At 47.6% G+C, this 24,091-nt stretch overlaps 1 protein-coding gene across 3 annotated transcripts in view; it reads left to right on the top strand.

Annotated features, from left to right (window-relative positions):
• The window catches only part of ADAMTS12 (ADAM metallopeptidase with thrombospondin type 1 motif 12), a 147,075-nt gene that overhangs the window by 86,668 nt on the left and 36,316 nt on the right, over window positions 1–24,091 (top strand). For all 3 annotated transcript variants that reach the window (XM_084881888.1, XM_084881887.1, XM_084881889.1), the window contains exons 6-14: window positions 661–785; window positions 3,307–3,456; window positions 5,529–5,672; window positions 6,236–6,380; window positions 7,982–8,074; window positions 9,468–9,613; window positions 11,290–11,459; window positions 17,140–17,273; window positions 20,556–20,676. In XM_084881888.1, coding sequence (XP_084738014.1) covers window positions 661–785; window positions 3,307–3,456; window positions 5,529–5,672; window positions 6,236–6,380; window positions 7,982–8,074; window positions 9,468–9,613; window positions 11,290–11,459; window positions 17,140–17,273; window positions 20,556–20,676 — 1,228 coding nt within the window. The remainder of the gene's footprint in view (window positions 1–660; window positions 786–3,306; window positions 3,457–5,528; window positions 5,673–6,235; window positions 6,381–7,981; window positions 8,075–9,467; window positions 9,614–11,289; window positions 11,460–17,139; window positions 17,274–20,555; window positions 20,677–24,091) is intronic.

The following is a 24,091-nucleotide window of genomic DNA, read 5'->3' as shown; positions in this document are numbered from 1 at the left end:
GAGTGCCCTTGGAGCTGAAAGCCCATTTTCCTTCTCCCTCATCTGACAAGTGTTCATCCAGTTAGTCTGGAACAAACACTCTCCTCCCATCCCCGTTAGCAACTGTGGGCCTCAGGATGCCTTGGGAGCCCTGCAAGCTGCAGCCTGGGGCACTTTCTAGCATCCTAGTGGCTGCCCGACAGCCAGTGGCCCCAACTCTGGCCCTTCACCCACAGATGTCAAACCACCAAGGTTGGACTGGCAGGGAGCCACCCAGTGCAACCCCGGCCTTCTCGGATGCCTCGTGAAAGGAAGAGCTTTTTGTTGCAAGTCTGTTCATTTTGCATTTGACTTTGGAAGCAGAGAGCCACTGAAATAGAACTTGAAACAGCTACGGGTCTTTGCTAACATATTCTTGGTTTCCCTTCAAGGGTTTCTTGTCCCAGTGATCGTTTCTGTCCTGAGTTCTCCCCTCCCGGTTCTTTTAGTGGAAGTCATGCGAGTCGTAGTGTTTAAGCAGAGGGTTCGCCCAGAGAAGGAACTCGGCCTCTGCCAAATTCTGCCAGATGGCTGAGGCATTCACCCCGTGCTCATCCCACTCGGCTTCTTCTGGAGACTGACCTGATGGGCCCCGGCCACGGTGACCTCACCTGTGCCAATCTCTTCCTCTTCCTCCTCCAGCAAGGTCTGAAGATAGTGCACCACGCCGAGAAGACCCTGACCAGCTTCTGTAAGTGGCAGAAGAGTATCAATCCCAAGAGTGACCTCAACCCTGCCCATCATGACGTGGCCGTCCTTCTCACCAGGTACGCAGAGACACAGGGGGGCCAGGGGCTGCAGGCAGGGTGGCAGGTGGAAGGGGTGCCAGGTATTCAGACTCATGAGATTCTCCTACTCTTTGCTGTTCTTGGTCATTTCTAAAGGTAGCTTCTACGATCCAAACAACTCCTGACTCCCATATGCATGAGGGGACAGATAGCAAGTCCCTGTGTTAATAAGCTGTGTTCGCTGGCAAAATGCTGGCCCCTTTCCTAGCCCAACGGTTATTTTCTCTTTATTTATTTATTTATTTTAAATATATATTTTATTAATAAAAAAAATTGCCAAGATGTTCCATAAGAAGTCTGTGGCATAAGCCTATCACATTAGTTTCATTGGGATTATGACACCTCCTATTGATCAACAACTCCTCTGGGAAACAGGTTAATGAGGGCGTGGGATGTAAGCTTGGAGGCTGTGGGGGACCAGCAGGCAGCCAGGGAACCCCGGGGGACTGGGAAGAAAGCCCAGAAAAGACCAATCCAGGCAGGACCTGTCTCCAGGGAAGGGCCCTGGGTTCCAGGACCAGCACTGACCGCGTGGCAGCTGTGTCTCAGCTCTGTCTCTTTTCTTCTCTGAAGCAGGAGTTCTCCTCTCACCCTCACAGGGAGACATGAGGGAGCTAGTTCCCGGGAGCTGGCACTGCGGAGTGTTTTACATGAGCCAAGCTCTGTGCCACATCTGTTAGGACAGTCACCAGGCCATTCAGTCCCCACAGAACACTGGTGGTTGACTACCATCAATCACTCCTATTTTACAGGTGGGGAAACTGAGGCTTGGTTGTACCCTTTTCCCAAAATCTCATTGCCATTACCAGGTAAAGCTGGGACTTAAATCCAGATAGATGGCACTGGCTATACTCTTACTGTGCATATCAAGGGTTTGCTCTCCTTTGATTATTCTTTCTTAGAATAGGTGTTTGTCTCAAGCTTATGATGAACCTCATTAGCTGCTATGCAGTGGAGAGTATTCCAGTTTCTAAATCGGGATTTCTCAACCCGGCCCCACTGACATTCTGGGTTGCATCAGTCTTTGTTGTGAGGGGGTGTCCTGTGCACAGTAGTGTGTTCAACAGCATCTCTGGCCTCCATCCGTGAGATGCCAATAACCTTCCTCCAAGTTGTGGCAACCAAAACCGTCTCCCGACATTACCCAATGTGCCCGAGGAGGGGGAGGGGAGCATGACACCCCCTGCTGAGAGCCGCTGGTCTGAATAAACAGGTAGGATGAGGAAGGGGGAAGGGATAAGACAGAGCTGGCCTCTGGAAGACTATGCTGAGGTCCACGTTAGCCGCGTTATCTGTACGGTCACAGTCAGTAGGATGGGTTTTGGCTTGAACACACTCCATGAAATGGGGCAGGTGGCTGAATGTTCAGGCATGTTTCTTTTGGGGATCTTAGGCTGGTTACCTACAAAAACCATATTCCTGCAATTCTTTATTACCCCCTTTGTCCTCTTTAGCCCATAGTAAGCACTCAATGAACAATTACTTAATGGACCAAGCTTCCGGCACTATCTTTTTTGTGGCCCACAAACAGTGGACACACACCACAGGCCATGTGTGGCCAGAAATGGCGTCCGCACAAAACCTAGGCACTGAAGGTCTGGAGCTGACGAAAGCTCACACTTCGTTGGCATTTGCGCCAGTCACTCTTGGCAGAGAGCTCTTCTTGACCGAAGAAAACCAAGTGGCCAATGAATGACTCTTTCAGACGCTTGTCAGGGATGAAACAGTCCCAGCAGATGTGGGTGCACGCTTTTCTACTTAAGAGCAGTAACTAGCTTTGTGGAAATCCCGGAGTCTTTCCTTTCCTCTTCCAGGGCAGGGAAATAATGAGGAGAATGAATTACTGGTGAAAAGAGGAATAATGCCTCTCTCTCTCTCTCTCTCTCTCTCTCTCTCTCTCTCTCTCTCTCTCTCTCTCTCTCTCTCTCTCTCTCTCTTTCTCTCTGACTTTGATTGTTCATCCCCTCCCATATGCAATAGTGATAGGATAGGAAAGCTAGAAAGAAAACTGGTTTGATCTCTGGATGGGTTTATCAGAGCAGTTGCCTTTTTCATGAGTGAGAAAAAGTCCTCATATGAGTTTTGAACCCAGACCTCAGAAAAAACAAAACTATTTTACATTTGAAAGAACTCAGTGACTGCTGTTGTCCCTTCCTTGTTTACAATTCTAAATGAGTTTCAATTTTCACCCAGATTCTTCTTCTTCTTCTTTTTTTTTTTTTAACAAATAAAATAATTTAGCTTCCCGAGATCAAGAGCAAAAGCAACTCAAAATAAAACATCTGCCATAAACTCTCTCATTCCTTAGATGTTAGGGAGATTCATTAATCAAGAGGTGAAACCAGAATAATCTGAATGAATTCCAAATGCCTCCTGGTGCTCACATGGACGTTTAAAAGCTTATGTGGATGAAGCTTCACAGACCTCACTGAGTGGTTAGCACCCAGCTTCGCCCAGGCCGTGTGGGGGGTGTTTCATGCCCTCTGTGCTCTGCTTGCAGAAAAGACATCTGTGGCGGCCTCAACCGCCCCTGTGAGACGCTGGGCCTGTCCCACCTGTCGGGCATGTGCCAGCCTCACCTGAGCTGTAACATCAACGAAGACTCGGGCCTGCCGCTGGCGTTCACCATCGCCCATGAGCTCGGACACAGGTAAAGGCCAAGGAAACGGCGATGCTTTGCCAGGTCCCTGCGGCAATGCCAGGCAGAAGGCACGGAAAGCACCTTGCATGGGGCAGAGGCAGCGGGATGGCACTATGGCTTAAAACTCACCCTCCTCCGCCTCTGCCTTCTCACCTGTCCTGTGAGACAGAATCACACACTTCAGGCACCGCAGTGCCTCCTCTGCCTGGGCTCCTGCACACCGCAGCTCCCTGAGCTAAAAGGAGGTGAGCAGAAGCAAGGGGATAAGCTTGAACCCACTGTCTAATTCAGGAGAACAATTCCTATTTACTTCTTATGAAATATTAATTGTGCGATAGCCTTAAAAAGTCACAAACCGTAACACTTTGTGCCTTTCCTTCATGCCTGACACTCGGCGTTATGCCATTGAACCATCGCAATGACCTTCTGATGTGGGTAACATTGTGAGTCTCTCTTCACTTCCATGTGGAAAGGAGACCATTGAATAGACAAGAAATTGAAAGCTGCTATTAACTTGGAAAGCCACCAGACAAACACCAGTGAACGGGGGTCCAAGTTGTCACAAAAATGTGTAAGGTTGATGAGATGAATTCCTTGAAGGCAGGTTTCAGAATGTTTGTGTAAAGGAAAAAGGAGGGCTCAGGAGGCCCCCATGGAGGGGAGATCTTAGCCTATTTGTAACACACTTTGTTGGGCCATTTAGAAACCACAGATAAGAGTGCATCGCACTAGCTAACAACTCGGAGAGGGGAGCCTGTGAATGACTCTGCTGTGCTCCTTGCCCCCAGGGAGCTGCCAGCCTGGAGTCCCTCCCCAAGGAAGGGCCAGAAGGCTGGGGTGTGCTCGGAGGGACTTCCGGAAAAGGTGGGGTTGGGAAGAACCCTGGAGACTGGATTACGCCAGGCCTGGCCTCTCTGGCCTGGGCTCTCTCATCATGTTTTTATGAGATATTGGAACTGTGCAAACTGCTTTCACCTGTAGAGGGTTGGCTTTGGACTTGGGAAAAGCGAGTGTCTCTTCTGGCTTTTCCACCCACAGCTGCGATGACCTTAGAGAATTGCCCTCGCTTCTGCCCCTGTTTCCTTCTCTGTGCGATGAGTAGGTTGAATCAGGCAGTTTGGTGGGTACTGTGATGTCTTTGATGCTTACCGAACCCCCTAGGTCTAGGAGATCAATGTGATATATTCCAGCGTCTTGTGTTACATGCTGTTTGACTCAGCTTAGCTCGTGGCAGCCCTGTGATGAGTGATAGCCGCAGTGCCCGGGCCTCGGCAGCCTGGCCCAGCTCCCATCCACTCCTGCCGGTGGCTTCATTTATGGAGTCCACCCATGTCATATTTGGTCTTTCCCTTTCCTGCTGCCCCCCTGCCCCCGCCAGCAGCATTGTCTTTCCCAGAGAAGCCTGCCTTCCCAGCTGCGTCCTTGTCCCGGTGTCCCAGCGCTTCCCTCCCCAGGCCTCCCGAAGATGAGGATGAGAAGGGAGGGCAGTGTTCCTTCGGCTGTGCTCACGCAGCGGGAGAAGGAAGGCAGCTTGAGGCAGCATTGCCCTTTGATTCAAGACTCACAGAAATTGCCGAAACCGGTTTGGCTCAGTGGATAGGGCGTCGGCCTGCGGACTGAAAGGTCCCAGGTTCGATTCCGGTCAAGAGCATGTATATCGGTTGTGGGCACATCCCCAGTAGGGGGTGTGCAGGAGGCAGCTGATCGATGTTGCTCTCTCATCGAGGTTTCTGGCTCTCTATCTCTCTTCCTTCCTCTCTGTAAAAAATCAATAAAATATATTAAAAAAAAAAAAAAAAGACTCACAGAAAGCCAACCGGTTGCTCTTCACTTTCTACCAAGCAGACATTTCTGAATTGGCCACGTGGCTCCCCCGGGTGCACAGAAGAAACAGTGCTTGCCTAGGATGGTCCTTGTGCTTTCCCATTGAAAATGAGCTCCCCCCTCCCACTGCAAAGGCCCCTTTGTAAGCAGAAGCCCTCTGTAGGGGAGTAGCTCTCAGCGGCATTCGCCTTGGGGAGCTGGCTTCCTCCTGTTGCATGCCTGCCTCCTTGACAGCCTTGGCCTTGTGCCTCCCGCAGCTTCGGCATCCAGCATGATGGGAAAGAGAACGACTGCGAGTCCGTAGGCCGGCCCCCCTACATCATGTCCCGCCAGCTCCAGTACAACCCCACCCCGCTGACCTGGTCCAAGTGCAGCAAGGAGTACATCACCCGCTTCCTGGAGTGAGTGACGGCGCGGCTCCGAGCAGCCCCACATGGGAAGTCACGTTGAGTGTCACGTGAGGCCTGGAAAGTGTCACGTGAGGCCTGGGAGAGGACTCAGGTCCTCTCCCAAGCCACAGCGTCTGAGGGGTGGATTTCACGTCTGCGTCCTGACCCTGACATCTAGGTGTGCTCTGCCCTCCGGCCACAGCCAGAGGAACACCTGCCCCCCAATCATCCAGTGTCACCGTGGCTCTTTAGGAGCTGGGTGTGCGGACTGGCAGTAACAACCAAGATTTGTGAGAAATGGTCCCCCAAACCCCATTGGGGATCAGGTGATGATTCTCTAGTTTTACCATTGCTTGTATTTTCTAGAGCACAACGGAACCAATGGAATGGGCTGTGGTTTGGGTTTGCTTTTACACAGCTCCTACCAGGGGCCTGGAGGGGTCTCTGTCTTGTGGAAATAAGCTTGTCTTAAAGACAAAGAGTAAACTGGCGGGGCAGGAGCTTCTGTTGAACTTAAGACTAAAGATAAAGGAAATCATAAGTATCTCTTCTCATTTCTATTAACTTCTTTTCAGCCGAGGCTGGGGGTTCTGTCTCGATGATATGCCCCAAAGGAAAGGCTTGAAGTCCAAGGTCATTGCCCCTGGAGTGATCTATGATGTTCACCACCAATGCCAGCTGCAGTATGGCCCCAATGCTACCTTCTGCCAGGAAGTGGAAGTAAGTGAGGGTGTCCTGGTGGCGCTGGGGGATGTGCAGGCTGGTGGTCTCCAGCACGCTGAAAGAAGGATCAGGGAGATTTTTGGAAATCCCAAGATCCAGACACCGAAGTGCAAACTCTCTGTCTGTGGCACGGTGTCTGTAAAGCAGAAGGGTGATGTTGGGTCATCTCTATTCCTTGACTCTAGCTCCTTGGCATTTTGGGGAGCCAGCAATTCTTTGCAACTGGGTGGTGGTGAAGAAAATGCCATAGTGATTTTTCAATAATCACAATTATTCACACCTACAAACTCCATAGAACATAGTGCAATCCCTCACGTTGACCTCTTTCCTGAATTTCCCATCTGGTTAAAGAGTTCCACCAGATCCCAAGATCGGAATAAGATTCATCCCCAATGTATTTGTTTCCAACATCTGATGATACCTCCGAAAGAGTCTGTGGCTCTGTCCTGTCTCTTTCATTCCCACCGCTTCATTCTTGATTCAGTCTCTCATCATCTCTCCTCGCTATTGTAATTACCGCCTACCTAATCTTCCCCCGACATTTCTCAGGTTATTTCAAAAAACAACACACAAATCTAGCCATGTCTCATCTCTGATTTTAAGGTCCCCACAGACCAGGATAAACCCTGACTCCTTTCACTTCTTCGTAAGCTGGACCTTGACTCTTCTCTGAGTCCTGCCCTCCGGTGTGAACATATTGTTCTGAACACATAGACCAGGAGAAGCAACTCACATGGAGCCCAGGCCAGATTCTGTGCTGTGTCCTGAGGGAGACGGAGCTGGTGAGCACTCCAAATCAGCGATCAGTGCCTCTGGCTTTGCTCAGCGCTGGGAGAGGAGGCAGATGCAGACATGGCCACCCAACGAGATGAAGACAGAAGGAGACTTAGAGGAAGACTCTGCGGAGGAAGGAAATCGGTGCTGACACAGAGCAAGCAAAACTGAACAGAGATGATAAAGTTGATGCAAAGACCCCTCCCCCCTCCCTTCTAACTGCTTACCAAGTCCCACCAACCCTGCCTCCTAAATATCTCTACCCCCCACTGTTCCTGGGCTGCAGTGCCCCTGGCGTGGCCTCCTTTCTCAGGGCTGTAGCTCAAACAGGCTGGCCGCTTTCAGGAATAAGTAAGCGGAGGCTCTCTGGATGCAACCCCTCCCGCTTCCTTCAGCCAGCAGGCTCCAGTTACCGCCACCCAGCTCTTTGTAAACTTCTGTCCGCAGCTTTTGGATTGGCCCCGGATGGCTAATGCCACCAGTAACCCTACCTCAGGGCGTTGATACTGTGCCACGCACCTAGAGATCACAGTCTCAGCTTCCAGGAAATGTGTTTTCTCCCCCGTTTTCTCATCGCCCCGTTTGGTCTCCGCACCACTGCTGAATTATGACGAAGTCCAGATGGCATTTGAGCTGTGAGTGCTCCGTGGTTCCTTTCTGTCACTTGGACAAGGAGAAGGAGCTCTTATTGAGCCCAGGCCACCACTCTGCTCACTGGGAGCAGCGGAGCGTACTGGGGATGAGTGTGTGTTTACCGTCACTGCAGAGATGCTTTGTGCAGGGGCTGAAATATAAACAGGTGCGGTGTCACGTTTGTTTTCCAGAATGTTTGCCAGACGCTGTGGTGCTTGGTGAAAGGCTTTTGTCGCTCTAAGCTGGACGCTGCTGCAGATGGGACCCGGTGTGGCGAGAAGAAGGTGACGTGTGGGCTGAGGCAGGCGGGCGGCGGGCGGTGGGCACTAAGTTCTGGGGGAGAGGGCCCTGCAGGGCGGCTGTCTATGAGTGAATGCAGATCACAGAGCTGGACTAGCCAGAGGGAAGGACCCGCTGCCACCGGGCCTTTGAGCCTTCCCTGGGAACACGTGGTGAAGGAGAGAGGGCTGGGCCCAAGTCCACAGCTCCAGTTGCAAAACGTCTGTTCCGTCTTCCCTGGTGACCTTCCCTGGACTGGGTGGTTGGTCACATCTTCATGGCAGAGATTGGAAGGACAAGCCCGTGGTGGCTTCTTTCCAAAGAGGGAAGACGTGGGCCACCTGTGGTCTTCTTTCTCGTCCTCTGGCCTGACTGCCTTTCCTGAGGATCTGTACACGCTGCTAACAGGAGAGCCAGACGCCCACGAACTCAGAGATGTTACTGTCGACTCCCCTGGACCCGGGCAATCCGTGCCTCTCCACACAGCCCGTCGGGTGGTTGTGGGTCTAGAACTTTGTTCTTTGGTGGGAATCTTTATGCAGCTTGTGGATGGCCTGGCCCAGCACAGATGTTAGAGCCTGGTCAATGCACAGTGATCAGAAATAATGAGGACAGGAGGGCAGCAGAGAAAACATGCTCAGATTTTCCTTTCTAACAACCAAGTTGTGGTTTTTTGTGTGTGTGTGTGTTTTGTTTTTGTTTTTGTATGGTTCACCCTCCTAAACTGATCGTTGTTAAAAGTATTTCCCTGAAGAGGGAGAGAGTGGATTTTTTTTTTTTTTTTTTTTTTTTTTTTTCTGAATCACTCGAAAGGCCAGAACTAAAAACACTGGGTAGAGTTACAGGAAAAGAGACATTTTTGTTGATACTAGAAAGAACTTAAAATTCTTAACAAAGTAGTGGTTTTTGGCAGCCAGAGGATAACGTTATCTGGCATTAAGTACCCCCGGGGGCTGTAAAGAAGTGTTATCACAGTACCAGTCTGCAAAATGTTTGTTGCTGTCTATAGCGAGATAAGGAGCTTGTACCGGAACGTAAATCAATGATGTTACTGAACAGCTATGTGACAGAGCACATTGAGCGGATGAGCTTTTCCTAGTGGGACGTGCTCCGAGGAGTGATGTATTGATGTACATTCTGGCATACCATCTGCCAATCACGCTTTGAGTAACACTCCTGCTTTGGCGGCAACTAGGTACCATGCAGTGCCCCCAATTCCTGAAATTCTCTGCTCCTCAGGCCCAAGACTCTTGGAGGAAATTCTATGAGCTCTTCTCTATCCTCCACCTGACCCGTGGCTGTAGGCAGCTGATTAGGAGAGTCGGGGTTAGACGTCTAGGGGGCTCGGCTCAGCCTGGGCGGGAGCCCTCCTGACATCTCCTCCTCTTCTCTCCCCAGTGGTGTATGGCTGGCAAGTGCATCACGGTGGGGAAGAAGCCAGAGAGCATCCCCGGAGGCTGGGGCCGCTGGTCGGCCTGGTCCCACTGCTCCCGGACCTGCGGGGCAGGGGCCCAGAGTGCTGAGAGGCTCTGCAACAACCCCGAGTGAGTGCGGCCCAGCCCTGCCCTCTCCCTGCGCTGCGACATGACCCCCGGCTGGGCCGCTGTGACATCAGTGACCCCCACCTCCTGAGGGAAATTAGGGGGGACGCTGAAGATTCACAGAGCGGGGAGAATTAGTGGTTCTCTCGTGTTTCCTTTCGGCCTGGCACCGGATTCTTGCTAGAGCTTGGATAAATAAGCTGATTCCATCGCTGGGAAAGATAAGCACATTTCTTTTAAAGGGAAAGCCTCCAGGAGGTTATGTGGTTTATCCTCTTAGTAAATCTCACCATCAGCGAGAGATCAGTCAGACCCAAGTTTGCTGATAAGAGAGCAGCTTTCTTTCAGTCATAATGAATGTCCAGTTTTGCAAAAATGTTTTTCTTCCCTTAGGTAAGCAAATAGCTAAGCACATATCTGGGAATTATTTTTTTTTTTATCGTTTTAGATAAGGATTTTGTAAACCTTAGAGATCCATATTAGCTTGTTCAGAATTTCAAAGAAGTTATTTCACAAGTGGCTTTCAAAGTTTTAATAAAAAATTGCTTACTTTTTTCATATTTTAAATTTGTATGATGATAGTATATATAAATTAAATTTGAATTTCATTGATTTTCAAATATATATATATTACATTCTCAATTTCATTATTCCCTGGTATACTAGTTCCCAAGTATAATTTTTTAAAAAATATACATATGATACCTCCTGTAAGTAGAAAATGTATTAAGCTTCTTGACCTATTTTTACATTCGTCTAAATTGAAGAGTAAGAGTCACAGTTTGTAAAAGGCAAATGACAAGCATTATTATAGTTCCCTCAATATCTTAGTTCCAAATCTTATGTGTTATTTATTTATTTATTTATTTATTTATAGGTTTAGTGAGTTATTTATTGTTGACAGCATTACAAATGCCCTCTATTCCCACCCCTTTGCCTCCCTGCACCCAGCCCCCACCCCCCTCCAGGCCTTCCCCACCCTATTGTCTGTGTCCATGGGTTATGCATATATGCATATATGTTCTTTGGTCAGCCTCTTCCCCCACCCACCCCCGGGATCTGTTAGTCTGTTCTATCCAGAAGCACAAAAAAGAAATACAAAATACATTAGCGTGTATGACTGGAGCAGTGTGCAGATGAAAGGGAATATGGAAGTCAAGTGAATTGGGTCAAGATCATGAGGGCCTTGAAGGCCAAGCTCCAGAAGCTGGACTTCATTCTGTGGCCACTACAGATTGTAAACAAGAAACTAAAATAATTCAGGTATTTGTAAGAATTAACCAGATGAGAGTGTGTACAATAGGTTGAATAAGGAAAAAGGAAAAAGATGGATAGAGGTGAGAAAGGAATGGGGATTAGGGTTGGACAAGTTTGGTGATTATGGAAATAAAGAGGAGGAAACAAATATAAAAATACAGCTAGTGACCAGTTCACTGACTAACTGTGGGAAGGAATCAATCTATTTCAGAATAGTTATCTATACACTTGTGATTGAATGTTCATGGACAGCAACATAAACAAAAATGTATAAACTTGGAAGAATTTACTTAAAAGTGGAGTGTGAAGGGTAGAGAGGGTCATGGTTCTGGAAGGAGTGGGCATGGCCACCTGCCAGGGGAGTTTAAAGGAAGACACTGGCCTTGAAGGGAACTAACAGGACAGCTCTGTCTTTTCTGCAGACCGAAGTTTGGTGGGAAGTACTGCACAGGAGAGAGGAAGCGCTACCGCCTGTGCAATGTCCACCCCTGCCGCCCGGATGCACCAACCTTTCGGCAGATGCAGTGCAGCGAGTTCGACACGGTGCCCTACAAGAATGCGTTCTACCACTGGTTTCCGGTTTTTAACCCAGGTGAGGAGCTATAACCGTGTATTCCAGATGTAGGTCCACAGCCATGATCAGAAAGCACATGTCAAGGTCTGTGCCGCCAACAAAAAGAGAAATGTACCATTAGACATTTTGTACTGTAGAAGGTAAAGTCGGGATTCAGTTAGGGGGTGCAGTAAATATGAAAGGTTGAATATGTCCAAGCACTGTGCTGAGCTCTGCAGGAGATAAAAGCAAGTTTATCAAACTTGGTGGCTCTTCAAAACAGCTGAGGTGCAGTGAGGTGGTCAGGGGGGCATGGGATTCAGTAAGAGCTTATTGATGAGTGCGTGCAACTGACTGATTTTGGGCAGAAGTCCAGAAAAGGTCATTGTGGGTTTGCAGTAATTCCAGAGAAGGCTTCCAAGGCAGCCGGCGATGATCCTAAGGGTGAGTAGTCTCTCTACTTCAAGAAGGAGAAGGAGAGGCATCGGAATAGTCAGTCATCCCACGTGGGCAGGGACCAGGACAAGGAAAGATGTAGGAATGACTTCATCAGAAATGAATGAGCACCAGCTCTGGGTCATAAAGGAACATTTTGTGTGTAAGATGGTATAAGAAGGGTGAAGAGTAAAAGCAAGCATCTAAAGAATGCACATGGTGGGAGATGTAGCCGAGCTGGAGAAGGAATGGCAGCCTTAAGGATGCTGCGCTGACTCAGGGCCAGTCACTCATTCTCTCCTGAAGGTGAAGAAGGTCACTAACCATTAGCTATAGATCACCATCAGAAAGTATCTGGGCTATTTGTCGTTGTTCCCACGAGGAATGAAACATGGAAGATTTCCCTGAGCGAAGGAGATCTGAGACAGGAAGTAAAAAATAACTAACCAAATTTTTCATGATTTTACGTTTCTGAAATCCTAGTGTAGTAGCACACGAGAGGGCTCCTAGGTGTGGAGCTATGAATGAAAAGCACGTACTTGAACATGCTATTGTCATAAACATGCTATTGTCAGTTCTTTGGAAAGAAAGACCCTGGAGTGCTTTGTCCACTTTGGAGCTATTGGTTGTCATGAGCAATGTCTGTTCCTTGCTCCCCGTTGTTTAGCATCACCCACGTTCTAGAAGAGCGAATCATTTCATTATTGGTACAGGTTAGCTTCCTGAGCCAGGCATTTGAATATCAGGAAACTTGTGTATACACTTGACCACGAAAAAGCAAACAAACAAAACCAATGACGATGATGAGACTGCAGCCCCATGAGAGGCCTTGAGCAGAGGCACCCAGCTAAGCCCCACCTGGGTCCCTGACCCACACAAGTGAGATAATAAATGTTCGATGTGCTCAAAAAAAAAACAAAAAACAAACAAAAAAAAAAACCAATGACGAAAGGTACTGCCTTTCCTACACTCCTGGCATTCTCTGTATATTGAAACTTCTTGGGTCCATGATCCTGTTGCTCTGTGTGCAGCTTCCAGAACTCACATAGCACAGCTGCCCCAGGACTATGGCAGGTGCTTCATTTGGAGATTTCCCCTCCCTTGATTCCCTGGAGATGCAGAGTCAGGCTTGTGTGTTCAGAACTCTGATGGCTTGAGTAGTTGGACTTGGAATAAAAAGATTTGGTTCAACTGGGTTTTCATTTTTTATAAGCATTTACCACATGCATGCTTTTTGTGTAGCATAGACTAGGTACTAAAGAATGAGAGCTATAAAAGTAGCCATAAATTTCACTCACGTTGGAGTGACTGGTTTACATCTGAAACTAGTATGAGGCTGAATAAACCACACGGAGGAATTAAGCTAAGCTCACTGCCCTCCAGGGCTGTCAGCCTCCATCCTCCATTCCACGGTTTTCTTACAGGCTCTGGTGCTATTACCCGAGCAGAGTGGCTTACCTGCTAATAGGAGTCACTACTGCCTTGACCAGCATGTTGATTTCTTTTCCCATCAAACTCTTACCTTAACAGAGCTGTCATTTTCTTAGTTGACAGACACCCCTACGAGTGACAAGTAGCTCATTCACATCAACCACCAAGTATGGAGCACTTACTCTGGGCACCAAGTACTTTATACCCTTCCAACCTTCCCATAGAAGGCTCCAGAGAACAACGTAATGTACAGCAGAGTTTTCTACTCAGAGAGAGAGAGAGAGAGAGAGAGAGAGAGAGAGAGAGAGAGAGAGAGAGAGACTTATGTAGACTCCCAGGACTTCATTGGCCTATGTTAATAGAATGTGTTTATATCCTGCATCGTCTACTAGGAAACCACCAGTATCTGATCTTGATGTTGTCACTTTCTTGGAATCTCTCTTTCTTTTTAGATCTTTTAAATTTTCTCAGAACACCCAATAACTCTTCATGTGAGCTCATTATTTCTATTGTTGCTTCTAAATATTTAAGCCCAATTAATGCTGAATGCCCAGGAGGTTTCCAGCAAGTATGGAGGGTCTGACATGAGGTCAGATCACAGTCTGCTCCTCATGGAACAGGATCCTTCAGGGAAATCTTTAAGCAGTTGTTGTGGGTCGGGTTCCCTAGGAAACTGACAGACAGAGACTAGCGTGCAGGAAGTTCGGCCACTGTGGAAGGAGAGGGGAGGGAGTGGGCTGGGCAGGGGAGAAGGTGGGCTGCAATGCAACCTCCACAAAGACCTCCGCCAACTGCATGGGGAGCTCTGGAGCTGCCTTGGTCTTCAGAGTTGCCACACTCAGGGTGGAGGAGCCATGTCTGTGTGCCCAGCATGACCTGTCGCCAGGTACTGTCTGCCCCATACCTGGAAGGGGTGAGTGTCCCGGGCAGGAAAGCTCTTTCAAGCCCAGATGACCATGGAGGGCTGATGTTGGCAGCTCTCCCAAAAGCTGGGAGGATAGTCCTAGCACCTGGGGCCACCTAGGTGGCTGGCATAGAGTTTATTACAAGAATCCTTGGGTTTAGATAGAAATCATGTGCAGAAAGCTTGGGAGATCTAGCCACGCCTATCATTTCACAGACTAGGAATCTGGCTTCAAGAAGGGAAATGATGGAATAATAAGGATGTTTGCAGACACCTAAAGCCATTCACAACCCTCTCCACTCTCACTTTCCCCTGCACTAGGAGAGGGAAAACTAAATGGCCCACTAGCCCAGTGGGCAGCAAACTCATTAGTCAACAGAGTCAAATTTTTTTTTTATATTTGGGGACTGCAGTAATATATACATATCGGAAAGTAAACGAATGCCATCTTAGTCTGCCCAAAATTATTGAGTCCAACTAATTACTTGGTTGATTATCAGTTGGGATTTTTTACTAGGAGTTTTCATTTGCTTTTGTTTTTCCCCTCCAGCAATCTGAGCCTCGTCATTAAACTGAGCTTCTTTTCTAAGTTGAATATAGCTTGTTTTAACAATACAACATTTAAGTTAGGCCTTCCCCTTAAGGGTTAGTATTTCTCGGAGTCTGGTGAGGGCCCACAGACGTGCACAAGGCATGTCTCTTCTGTCCGCGCACGCGCTTCATGATGCCACCGACATCCCTCACGGAGCCCAAGCTCTGACACAAAATGATGGAGAGTTTCAAGGCAGCAGCAGCAAAGCCTCCGCCAAGTGGGATGCTGGCGACTGCACAGGGCTCAGACCCGTGGAGCTGCCTGTACATGGATTTTAGAGGCTGGTGTTTTATTTTTTAAAAATATATTTTATTGATTTTTTACAGAGAGGAAGAGAGAGGGATAGAGAGTTAGAAACATCGATGAGAGAGAATCATCGATCAGCTGCCTCTCGCACACAACCAAGGTACATGCCCTTGACCGGAATCGAACCTGGGACCTTTCAGTCTTCAGGCTGACGTTCTATCCACTGAGCCAAACTGGTTTTGGCTGGTGTTTTTTGTTTTGTTTTGTTTTGTTTTTAAATGGTGAAAGTGAAATTGCAATCTACTCATAAAATATGACAGGCATCAAAGCTTTTCCATGACATGAGAAACGTGTTTATCCTTATTAACAAGCTTTACCTCTCACTTCTAATGATCATCCTCCAAAAACGTGGGGCTGTCCTGGTTCAGCAAATTGAAAATGCAGCCTCTGAGGCAATGAGTTCCTTCTGCCCCCTCGAGCACTGGGGAGGATTAATGAGATGAGTGAGGGTGAGAGGGCGCCGGTAAATCAGTCTCAGAGTTTTCACTTAGCTGCATTATGAACAGATTTGGACACTGGAGGGAAAACAGTCTCATGGCCCAGACTGAAGGCTGTCAGAGGAGGACCTTTGAGACGGGGAAAATATTCAACGTTGTGAAGGTCGTGGAGTCCATGAGGTTGATGTCTGGGGCAGACTCTCTGGCACTCATGATGAGCACTAAGACCCACCATTGCCACCCCTGCCTCCTTCTGCAGAGTCCTGGGTCCTAGGGCCACGTCATGCAATGCCCAGAGCGCCGTGAAAACAAAGGCCAGAGAGGAGGGCAGAGAAACAGCCTTATAAACCCTTTCTGTTGTTTTAAAATGTATTTTTATGGGTTTCAGAGAAGAAGGGAAAGGGAGAGAGAGAAAGAAACATCAATGGTGAGATGCCTCCTGCACGCCCCCTACTGGGGATCAAGCCTGCAACTTGGGCATGCACCCTGACCGGAAATAGAACTATGATCTCCTGGTTCATGGGTCCATGCTCAACCACTGAGCCACACGGGCCAGGGAAGCCTTGTACACGCTTAAAGAGCCTGAACCTTCCATCCACAGTGGCTGCTTTCAAGTAGAGGGTCCTTCTGGCCTTCGGTCTTCATAGTGCAAGCTCTGGGGGCCACAGCAGTGGCTTTGTGGCTGCTCCTGTGGTTGCCAGGAAGGTTACTGTAAGCTAGCATGAAGACTCCACTGCCCACTGCCCAGTGCTTCACTCCGCCCTCCCTGCCTCTAAGGCTGCCATGGTTCTGCAGTGCAGAAGCAAGATGGGGGGTGAAACCCTGACACCAGGGCCCCTCTTCAGGGAGAGGTCATGATTATCACAGCAAAGGAGACCTTTCCAGTGCTCTGTTTTAAGGCCCTCGGTCCTTTGCCCATGTGCCATTCGCCCTTCCTCTCGCGCTACCAGGAGTACACAGTCACATGGCAACCAAGGAGGCCGCCCCTCCAACTTCATCCGAACAAAGCAGGTCCCTTGTTCCTGTGTGGTTGTCAATCTGTGTCTGAGGACTTGCTGGGCTTGAGGGGAATAAGGGAGCCTTGCTAGGGTAGGGTTATGACAGGAGTGTGGGTGATAGTGGTGGCTGGCCCTATCAGAAGGACACCCCCCTCTCCCACCCCTCCCCTAGAGGTCTGCTGGCCTTGCTGAGGACAGCAGGCAGGTGTCGTGCTTGCCTGAAGTCCTGCATCAGTGGTACACATGATGTAATTTCTAGGCTAACCCTCATGCACGGGGCCTTATTTCTACAAGCACAGCCTCATGTTGGATTGAAAGGTCTCATTATTTATGACAAAGAGCATGGCGTTTTAAAGCAATCTCCCAGTTTAATTTGCTGTAAAACCCTTTAACTGAAAGAGAGAGAGAGAGAGAGAGAGAGAGAGAGAGAGAGAGAGAGAGAGAGAGAGAGAGAGAGAGAGAAAAGCCCTACTTTTTAGCATGTGCCATAGAAAGGTAAAAGGTGGGAGTCTCCAGAGAGGAGGACAGCTGGGGTCATATCTGAATGTTCAGAAGGATCCCAGGGGGCAGGAAGGGGGCGCCGAGCTGCAGAGATGACCTGTCTCTCTCACTGCAGCCCGGCCCTGTGAGCTCTTCTGCCGACCCATCGACGGCCATTTTTCCGAGAAGATGCTGGACGCGGTCATTGACGGCACCCCTTGCTTTGAAGGCGGCAGCAGCAGGAATGTCTGTATTAATGGCATATGTAAGGTATTGGGTATGTTTCCTTAATCTACAACTTCATAAAATCGTGCTTTTATTAATTCAGGAAGTCAGATGTTCAAGCCTTTGTGGCATTGGCCTATGGTCTGGTTTTATTTTCGGTCTGTGAGGCAGACTTCTCAGTGCATAGCAGAGGCACAGTTTGGAGTGGAATCGTTTTCCTCCTGTTGTCCTTCCTTTCTTGGTTAGTTGACGGGGTCTGGGATATCATTTTAGGCATGGAGCAGGGGCACATTGAAGCAGAACCAAATTGAAGGAGGAATTGTTAGAAAAAGGCAACAGAATACTTTCGTGGCATTACATTTTTCATGGTTTCTTGCCAACAGAGTCGTTAAACTTTAGGAAAATTAATAATAGTTTGTATAGTGTTTTCCATGAAGCACTTTTACATTTAATTCTCCATTGATTGCCAACATGGTCCTAGGAAGAGAGATGGCTTAACAGGTAGCTATAAACAGGTCTGATTTCTATTTACCTTTCCCTCACTGACTCCATTAATCACCTCTGCTTTTATGTAAGTTATTTAGACTGACTTGTTAATGCTATTATGTGTACAGCCGGTGAAAAAGTCCTTCTAATTTCTCAGTTTGTTTTGCAAGGAACTAATGAACATGCTTTGTGCTCCAACACCCAGGCATAAGCCTCAGGTTCAAGAGAAGGTGTTTGCAATCAATGAAAGGAAAGCTATGCTATAGAAATGCCCAACTCACTGTTAGCAAAGCATCATGGTGTCACACTCGGGCTCCAGAATGGGAACTCATCACCACTATTCATTAGCTCTGTAACCCTGGGCATCTTTCTAAGGCTCAGTTGTTCTGTTTTGTTTTTTAATAAAATTGAGATGTTAATATATATTTCCTTCTAGCCCTATCCAGATTGGCTCAGTAGATAGAGCATTGGCCTGTGGACTGAAGGATCCCAGGTTTGATTCTGGTAAAGGGCACATGCCCAGGTTGTGGGCTCGATCCCAATTGGTAGCCAATCAATGATTCTCATCATTGATGTTTCTGTCTCTCTCTCCCTCTGCTTTCCTCTTTGAATTCAATTAAAATATACCATATATTTTTATCTTTCTAGTTGTGATTGTCAAAGAGATTGACATAAGGTCATCTATGTTAAGCCTGTAACAGAGCCCTGGCACATAATAAACTCTTAATGCGCTTTATTTGTTTTTGCAAATATTTGTCGTATTTTTCCTGTGGGACCAAATTGCCACTGTAAGAAGCTCCTGCCCACGAATGTTCAGCTCCCTGCGAGGGCGCTTACCACCATGAAGTCGCCTTTTGATTTATTCCCGTTCTGACCGAAGCACAGGAGGCGATACGTTGATTCCAGGAACGAGTGATGAACAGCCAGACTTAATCAGACTCTCGATTTGGAAAAGCTCAGGCGAAATTCCTTTCAGACTCATTAATTATCACCGTAGCCACAACGAGCCAAAGTTAATTACTATGATTTAGGCTGGATGTGTTCCCCAGGTGGGAAGGGGTTGTTTAGTGAATCCAGGCCAAAACGGCCTGCCACTATCCAAATCGTGGTTCTCGGACCCGGGTTCCTATAATCCCAACAGGCAGAGCTTTTAAACACTGACATCTGGCTGGACCTCAACATTCAGAATCTCTGGAATTTGGGGCCTGGCCATTGATATTTTTGAAACTCCCCATACACAGCTAGGGCTGATTGCATAGCTAGAGCTAAAGCTGAGAACTTATCCCACCAAGAAATGAATGGGGTGCTAGAATGATCTTTTAGGCCTGAGCACCTTTGCCTGCATAGAGGCGGCATCAGCAGCGTGTGACGGAAAACCTAGGTGTTCTGAATAAAACACAAGGCTCCTAAAAAACCAATGAAATCAGTTTAATGAGCTACGCCATGTTTTCTCTGCTTGCCTTCCTCTTCCTGGAAACCAGTTAAGGCCTTTTAGAAGGTATAATTATCCACTTTCCGTCTATACCACACTGAGCTAAGTTTTTAAGCTGAAAAACTACTCCAATCAAATTTCCTTTAATGACCTCAATGCCATTTATCTTCCGAAGGTCCAGGTTGTAGACATTTTAGCTTTGTTAGTGTTATTCATTTACTACAGAGTTTTTTGGGTTTTTTTTTTTGTTTTATTTAGAAGGAATTAAATACCACCAGAAAACAGATGTATACAGTGTCAAATCCATCTTCTTTGTGGATATGAAAATATTTATTATATATGCTTTTGCTCATATAATCCTCTCTATGTTGAAATTATATTTGCAAACATTTTGGCATGTTAGATAAACAGATTTGGCATGTTAGATAGGAATTTTTACTAGGAGATAGCTATATATGCCCCACTTTTTTAAATTGTACTGAACTCCTAAGCTTGTTTATCAAATAGATAAATGTAAACTTTGACATTTTTATCACGCTCTCCCAGCTCTATTGTCTTCCCGCTGTCTTAGGGCAGCCTGCTCACCTGCCAGCCCTCTCGTCCTTCTCCTGGGACCCATTCTTTGACCGTCAGTTCCTTTGCTCCTCCCTTTTCTCCCAGTCACCATGGCTATGGCCAAGGTCCCTCCCAAAGAGCCCAGATGTCCTGACCTATCACATCAGCTGTCTGAGCCTTTCACCAGCCTCTCCTTCCAGGATCCCGGGTCTGATCAACCCAACCACAGCCCTTTTTTGGTCTTACTGTCTGCCCACTGTGTACTTCCTAAAATAAAGAAGTCAAGTTTGTGAACTTGTGCCCTTTCTGAGTCAATATCTTCACCCCCTGCTGAGTCCTCACCCTCATCTGATCACCTTCCTACCTGTTCTAAGTCAGCTCCCTCTTCCATTCCTCTTGGAAACTCTCTGGAACCTTCTTTGTTCTCTCATAAGGTCCTTTTTTGGGGCTACTTTTGTGATCTACTGAACACCAAAAATCAATTTCTCTTGGGCAGATCTCTCTTTAGAATTTCAGATCCTATCTCTTGGCCAGGAGCATTATGGTGAGAAAAGTATTATTGCTACGGTCCCACTCTTTAAATGGCGAGACCAGTTCTTTTCAGTTAAGCATGAATCTCTCCTCTCTTCACACTTTACGTTTCATTGGCTGGGAATCTATCTCATCACAGAGATAGATTCTCCCAGTCATTCTCCCAGTCTCCACCTTTGCCAAGGAGCTGTGAAAGGAAATGATGACATTCTAGGTGCATTCGGTCATGGTGCAAGAGCAAAGGGGCAAAGGGAAGTCCAAGGTCCAAGGCAGGTGTGACGCCTCCTGCTCATGTCCTTCACCCTCCACCCCTCTTCCTGCAGATGGTCGGCTGTGACTACGAGATCGATTCCAACGCCACAGAGGATCGCTGCGGAGTGTGCCTTGGGGACGGCTCTGCCTGCCACACCGTGAGGAAGATGTTTAAACAGAAAACAGGAACTGGTAACAAACAAACAAATAAATAACTGAAGTGGCAGGGGACTGAGAATGGAGGGCAGGATTGATGGCTGGGTTTTGTTTTTGTTTTTTAGCAGATTGTGACTTTCAAATAATGCAAAATGGGGAAGGTGGGAGAAAAGTGCTTTAACTGAATTAATATGTTTATTATTTTTAACTAGAGGCCTGATGCATGAAATTCGTGCAAGGGGCACCAAGGTCCAAGGTGGCAGCCCCAGCTGCCAACCCAGCCCTCACAGCAGCAGCCCTGACCATGTCCGAAAGGTTGTTTGGTCTAATTAGCATATTATGCTTTTATTAATATAGATACTTTGGAGATAAAGTATAACCCTAAAGCCTTCCCTTGAAATAGAATAAACGTCTCAATGACCCTATACTCCTGCAACTATTTAATTATCCTCATTTCTGTAAAGAAGGCCCATGAGGATGAGATATTCAAGAGGATTTGTTTTTTATCTCTGTTCTGCCAACCACATTTCCCCATTTAAACACTAGATTAGGGGTGAGTAAACCTTGGGTAGAGGTGCATATACTCTGAGCCTTGCTGTGTGATGCATAGATTTCTTCTCTTGGGAACTCAGGTTCCTCATCCTATATAATAAAAGGGTAATATGCAAATCGACCAAACGGCAGAATAACCAGTCGCTATGATGTGCACTGACCACCAGGGGGCAGATACTCAATGCAGGAGCTGCCCCCTGGTGGTCAGTGTGCTCCCACAGGGGGAGCGCTGCTCGGCCAGAAGCTGGGCTCACGGCTGGCAAGCGCAGCAGTGGTGGTGGGAGCCTCTCCTGCCTCCGCAGCAGCGCTAAGGACACCTTGGGGGCCCCAGACTACGAGAAGGCGCAGGCTGAGCTGAGGGACCCCCCTCACCCTCCAGGGCCCGAATGTCGTACACCAGGCCTCTGTTTTTTTACATAAAGCAGTCGGTAGCCATTCCCTTCCACCTAACTATCCATTAACGGGATTATGTTGAAATGCTCCAAAAAAATGAGAAGACATTAAATTGAAAGGCAATCATTAGTAGTTCATAGAGTACAGTCCTACTTGTTAGAAAATTATCTCTGTGCATAAAAGCTGAAGAGAGATAATGAACTATTAACTGTAATGTCTTTGCTGTAGAGGACGGGGAGGCGGGGAGGAGGGAGATGGAATGTGCCTTTTCATTAGACAGCTCTCTCTGTGGCCGCCTTTGTGTCCTGTGCAAAGGAGTCCGGTGGGTAGCTTATCCAGGTTATTTTTCACTCCAAGTCACTATCATTTTATCCTTTCCTTCCTCCTGGGTAAGCTTTTGCAAATATATATTACAAATACACCTTACTCTTGCTCATGGCTACACCTGCTTCAGTTTACATCTTCCATCTACAAACTTCAGAAGCAGCGTTTGCATCGCTGAGAGCTTTGATTTTATTTTATTTATTTTTTTTTTCATGTTGATCTTTTTTTTTTTAATTCATTTATTTATTTTTTTAATATATTTTATTGATTTTTTGGACCCCCTCCCTCCCTCCCACACATCCCCTCCCTCCCCAGAGTTTTGTGTCCATTGGTTGCACTTATATGCATGTATACAAGTCCTTCGGTTGATCTATTATCTCCCCCAGATCTTCCTCCCGTCCCCGCTGTAACTTGACAGTCTACTTGTTGATATACTGTCTCTATATCTATCTTATGGTTCATCAGTTTATAATGTTCTTTATTATGCGGTACCATCTCACACCTGTCAGAATGGCCAACATCAACAAATCAACAAACGACAAGTGTTGGCGAGGTTGCGGAGAAAAAGGAACCCTCGTGCACTGCTGGTGGGAATGTAGACTGGTGCAACCACTGTGGAGAACAGTGTGGAGTTTCCTCAAAAAACTGAAAATGGAACTCCCATTTGACCCAGTAATCCCACTTCTAGGAATATATCCCAAGAAACTAGAAACACCAATCAGAAAGGATATATGCACCCATATGTTCATAGCAGCACAATCTACAATAGCCAGAATTTGGAAACAGCCTAAGTGTCCGTCAGCAGATGATTGGATCCAAAAACTATGGTACATCTACACAATGGAATACTATGCTGCCATAAAAAAGAAGGATTTCTCATCATTTGCAGCATCCTGGATGGAATTGGAGAATATCATGCTGAGTGAAATAAGCCAATCAATGAAAGAGAAACACCACATGACCTCACTCATTTGTGGATAATGAGAGCTTTGATTTTAGATTTTGAAGCTCAGCCCTTTCAATTTGGCAGAACCCACCCATGGTGCAGACTTAAAATTGTGGAATTTTGCTCTTAAGTGGAAAACAAAAAGCACGCTTTTGTTGCTTTTCCATCTAGTTGTCTCGTGTGTGTGTGTGTGTGTGTGTGTGTGAGAGAGAGAGAGAGAGAGAGAGAGAGAGAGAGAGAGAGAGAGAAGGAGAGAGAGAGAGAGAGAGAGAGAGAGAGAGAGAGAGAGAGAGAGAAGGAGTGAGAGAGAGAGAGAGACAAGGAGTGAGAGAGAGAGAGAGAGAGAGAGAGAGAGAGAGAGAGAGAAGGAGTGAGGTGGTAGCCAGTTGGTTTCCTGGCTGGGATGCTGTGCAATGTCCTGTCATAAAGTAGCTGCAGGTAGCAGTGTGTCAAAGGGATTTTTATCAACGACATTTGCCTCCGTGGCACGTGGTAAATGTTTGCACGGAGTTAGTAATAAATGGGTCGTTTTCACTTGCCGTCTCGGCGAAGGGAGTGAGGACCAGATGGAGTTACGACCAGACCCCATGTGGGTTCCTCTGGGTCGGAGCTGCCTCGGGGGAGCCTGGGACTGAAGTGAGGCCTGTACCGCTCCTGCGGAGTCACTCCTGCGGCCCAGCCTGACGGAGCTGCCCGCACCCAGGCCGCTCCCTGTCCGCGTGCTGGGCGCAGTGGGCACTTTCGGGAGCAGAGATGCGGGTTTGCTTGTCAGGCTGAAAACCTAGAGTGTGTTCAGTGGAAAATAGGCCGGCTGGGATGACCAGGCTCTTCCAACCACCGTTTGCATAGAGAGGCTGAAGGACTAACGGGTGTTTGGCTGAGAAAAGGGCCAAATAATGGAATCCCAGCGCTGGGTGGTCATCAGGCGTCATCTCAGTCAACCCCGTCATGGTAAGGAGTTAAATAAATCCATGGACGTCGTGAGCTTGGATGTGGCAACACAGAAACTAGAACTCAAGTGTTCTGAGCCCCCTGCCTCAGTGCTCCCTTCCCAGTGCCATCCCCAATCCACGTCCCTTCCACTCCATCCCATGCATAAGGGATGGTTCTTAAGAAGCACCTTCAGGATGCGTGCTTAGAGGAAATGTTAGCTCTTTTCTGTAGGAACCCCTTTCATGTCCCGAGTGGTTCAGGGTTCCGGTTCTGGAGAAGGCTGCACACAAAGGAAAGAGGCTA

This window comes from Pipistrellus hanaki (genome assembly GCF_964339955.1).
Source record: "Pipistrellus hanaki genome assembly, chromosome: 4".
Classification (NCBI taxonomy): Eukaryota; Metazoa; Chordata; class Mammalia; order Chiroptera; family Vespertilionidae; genus Pipistrellus; species Pipistrellus hanaki.
Note: the sequence above shows the minus strand (reverse complement) of the source record. Positions and strands in the feature narration are given on the sequence as shown.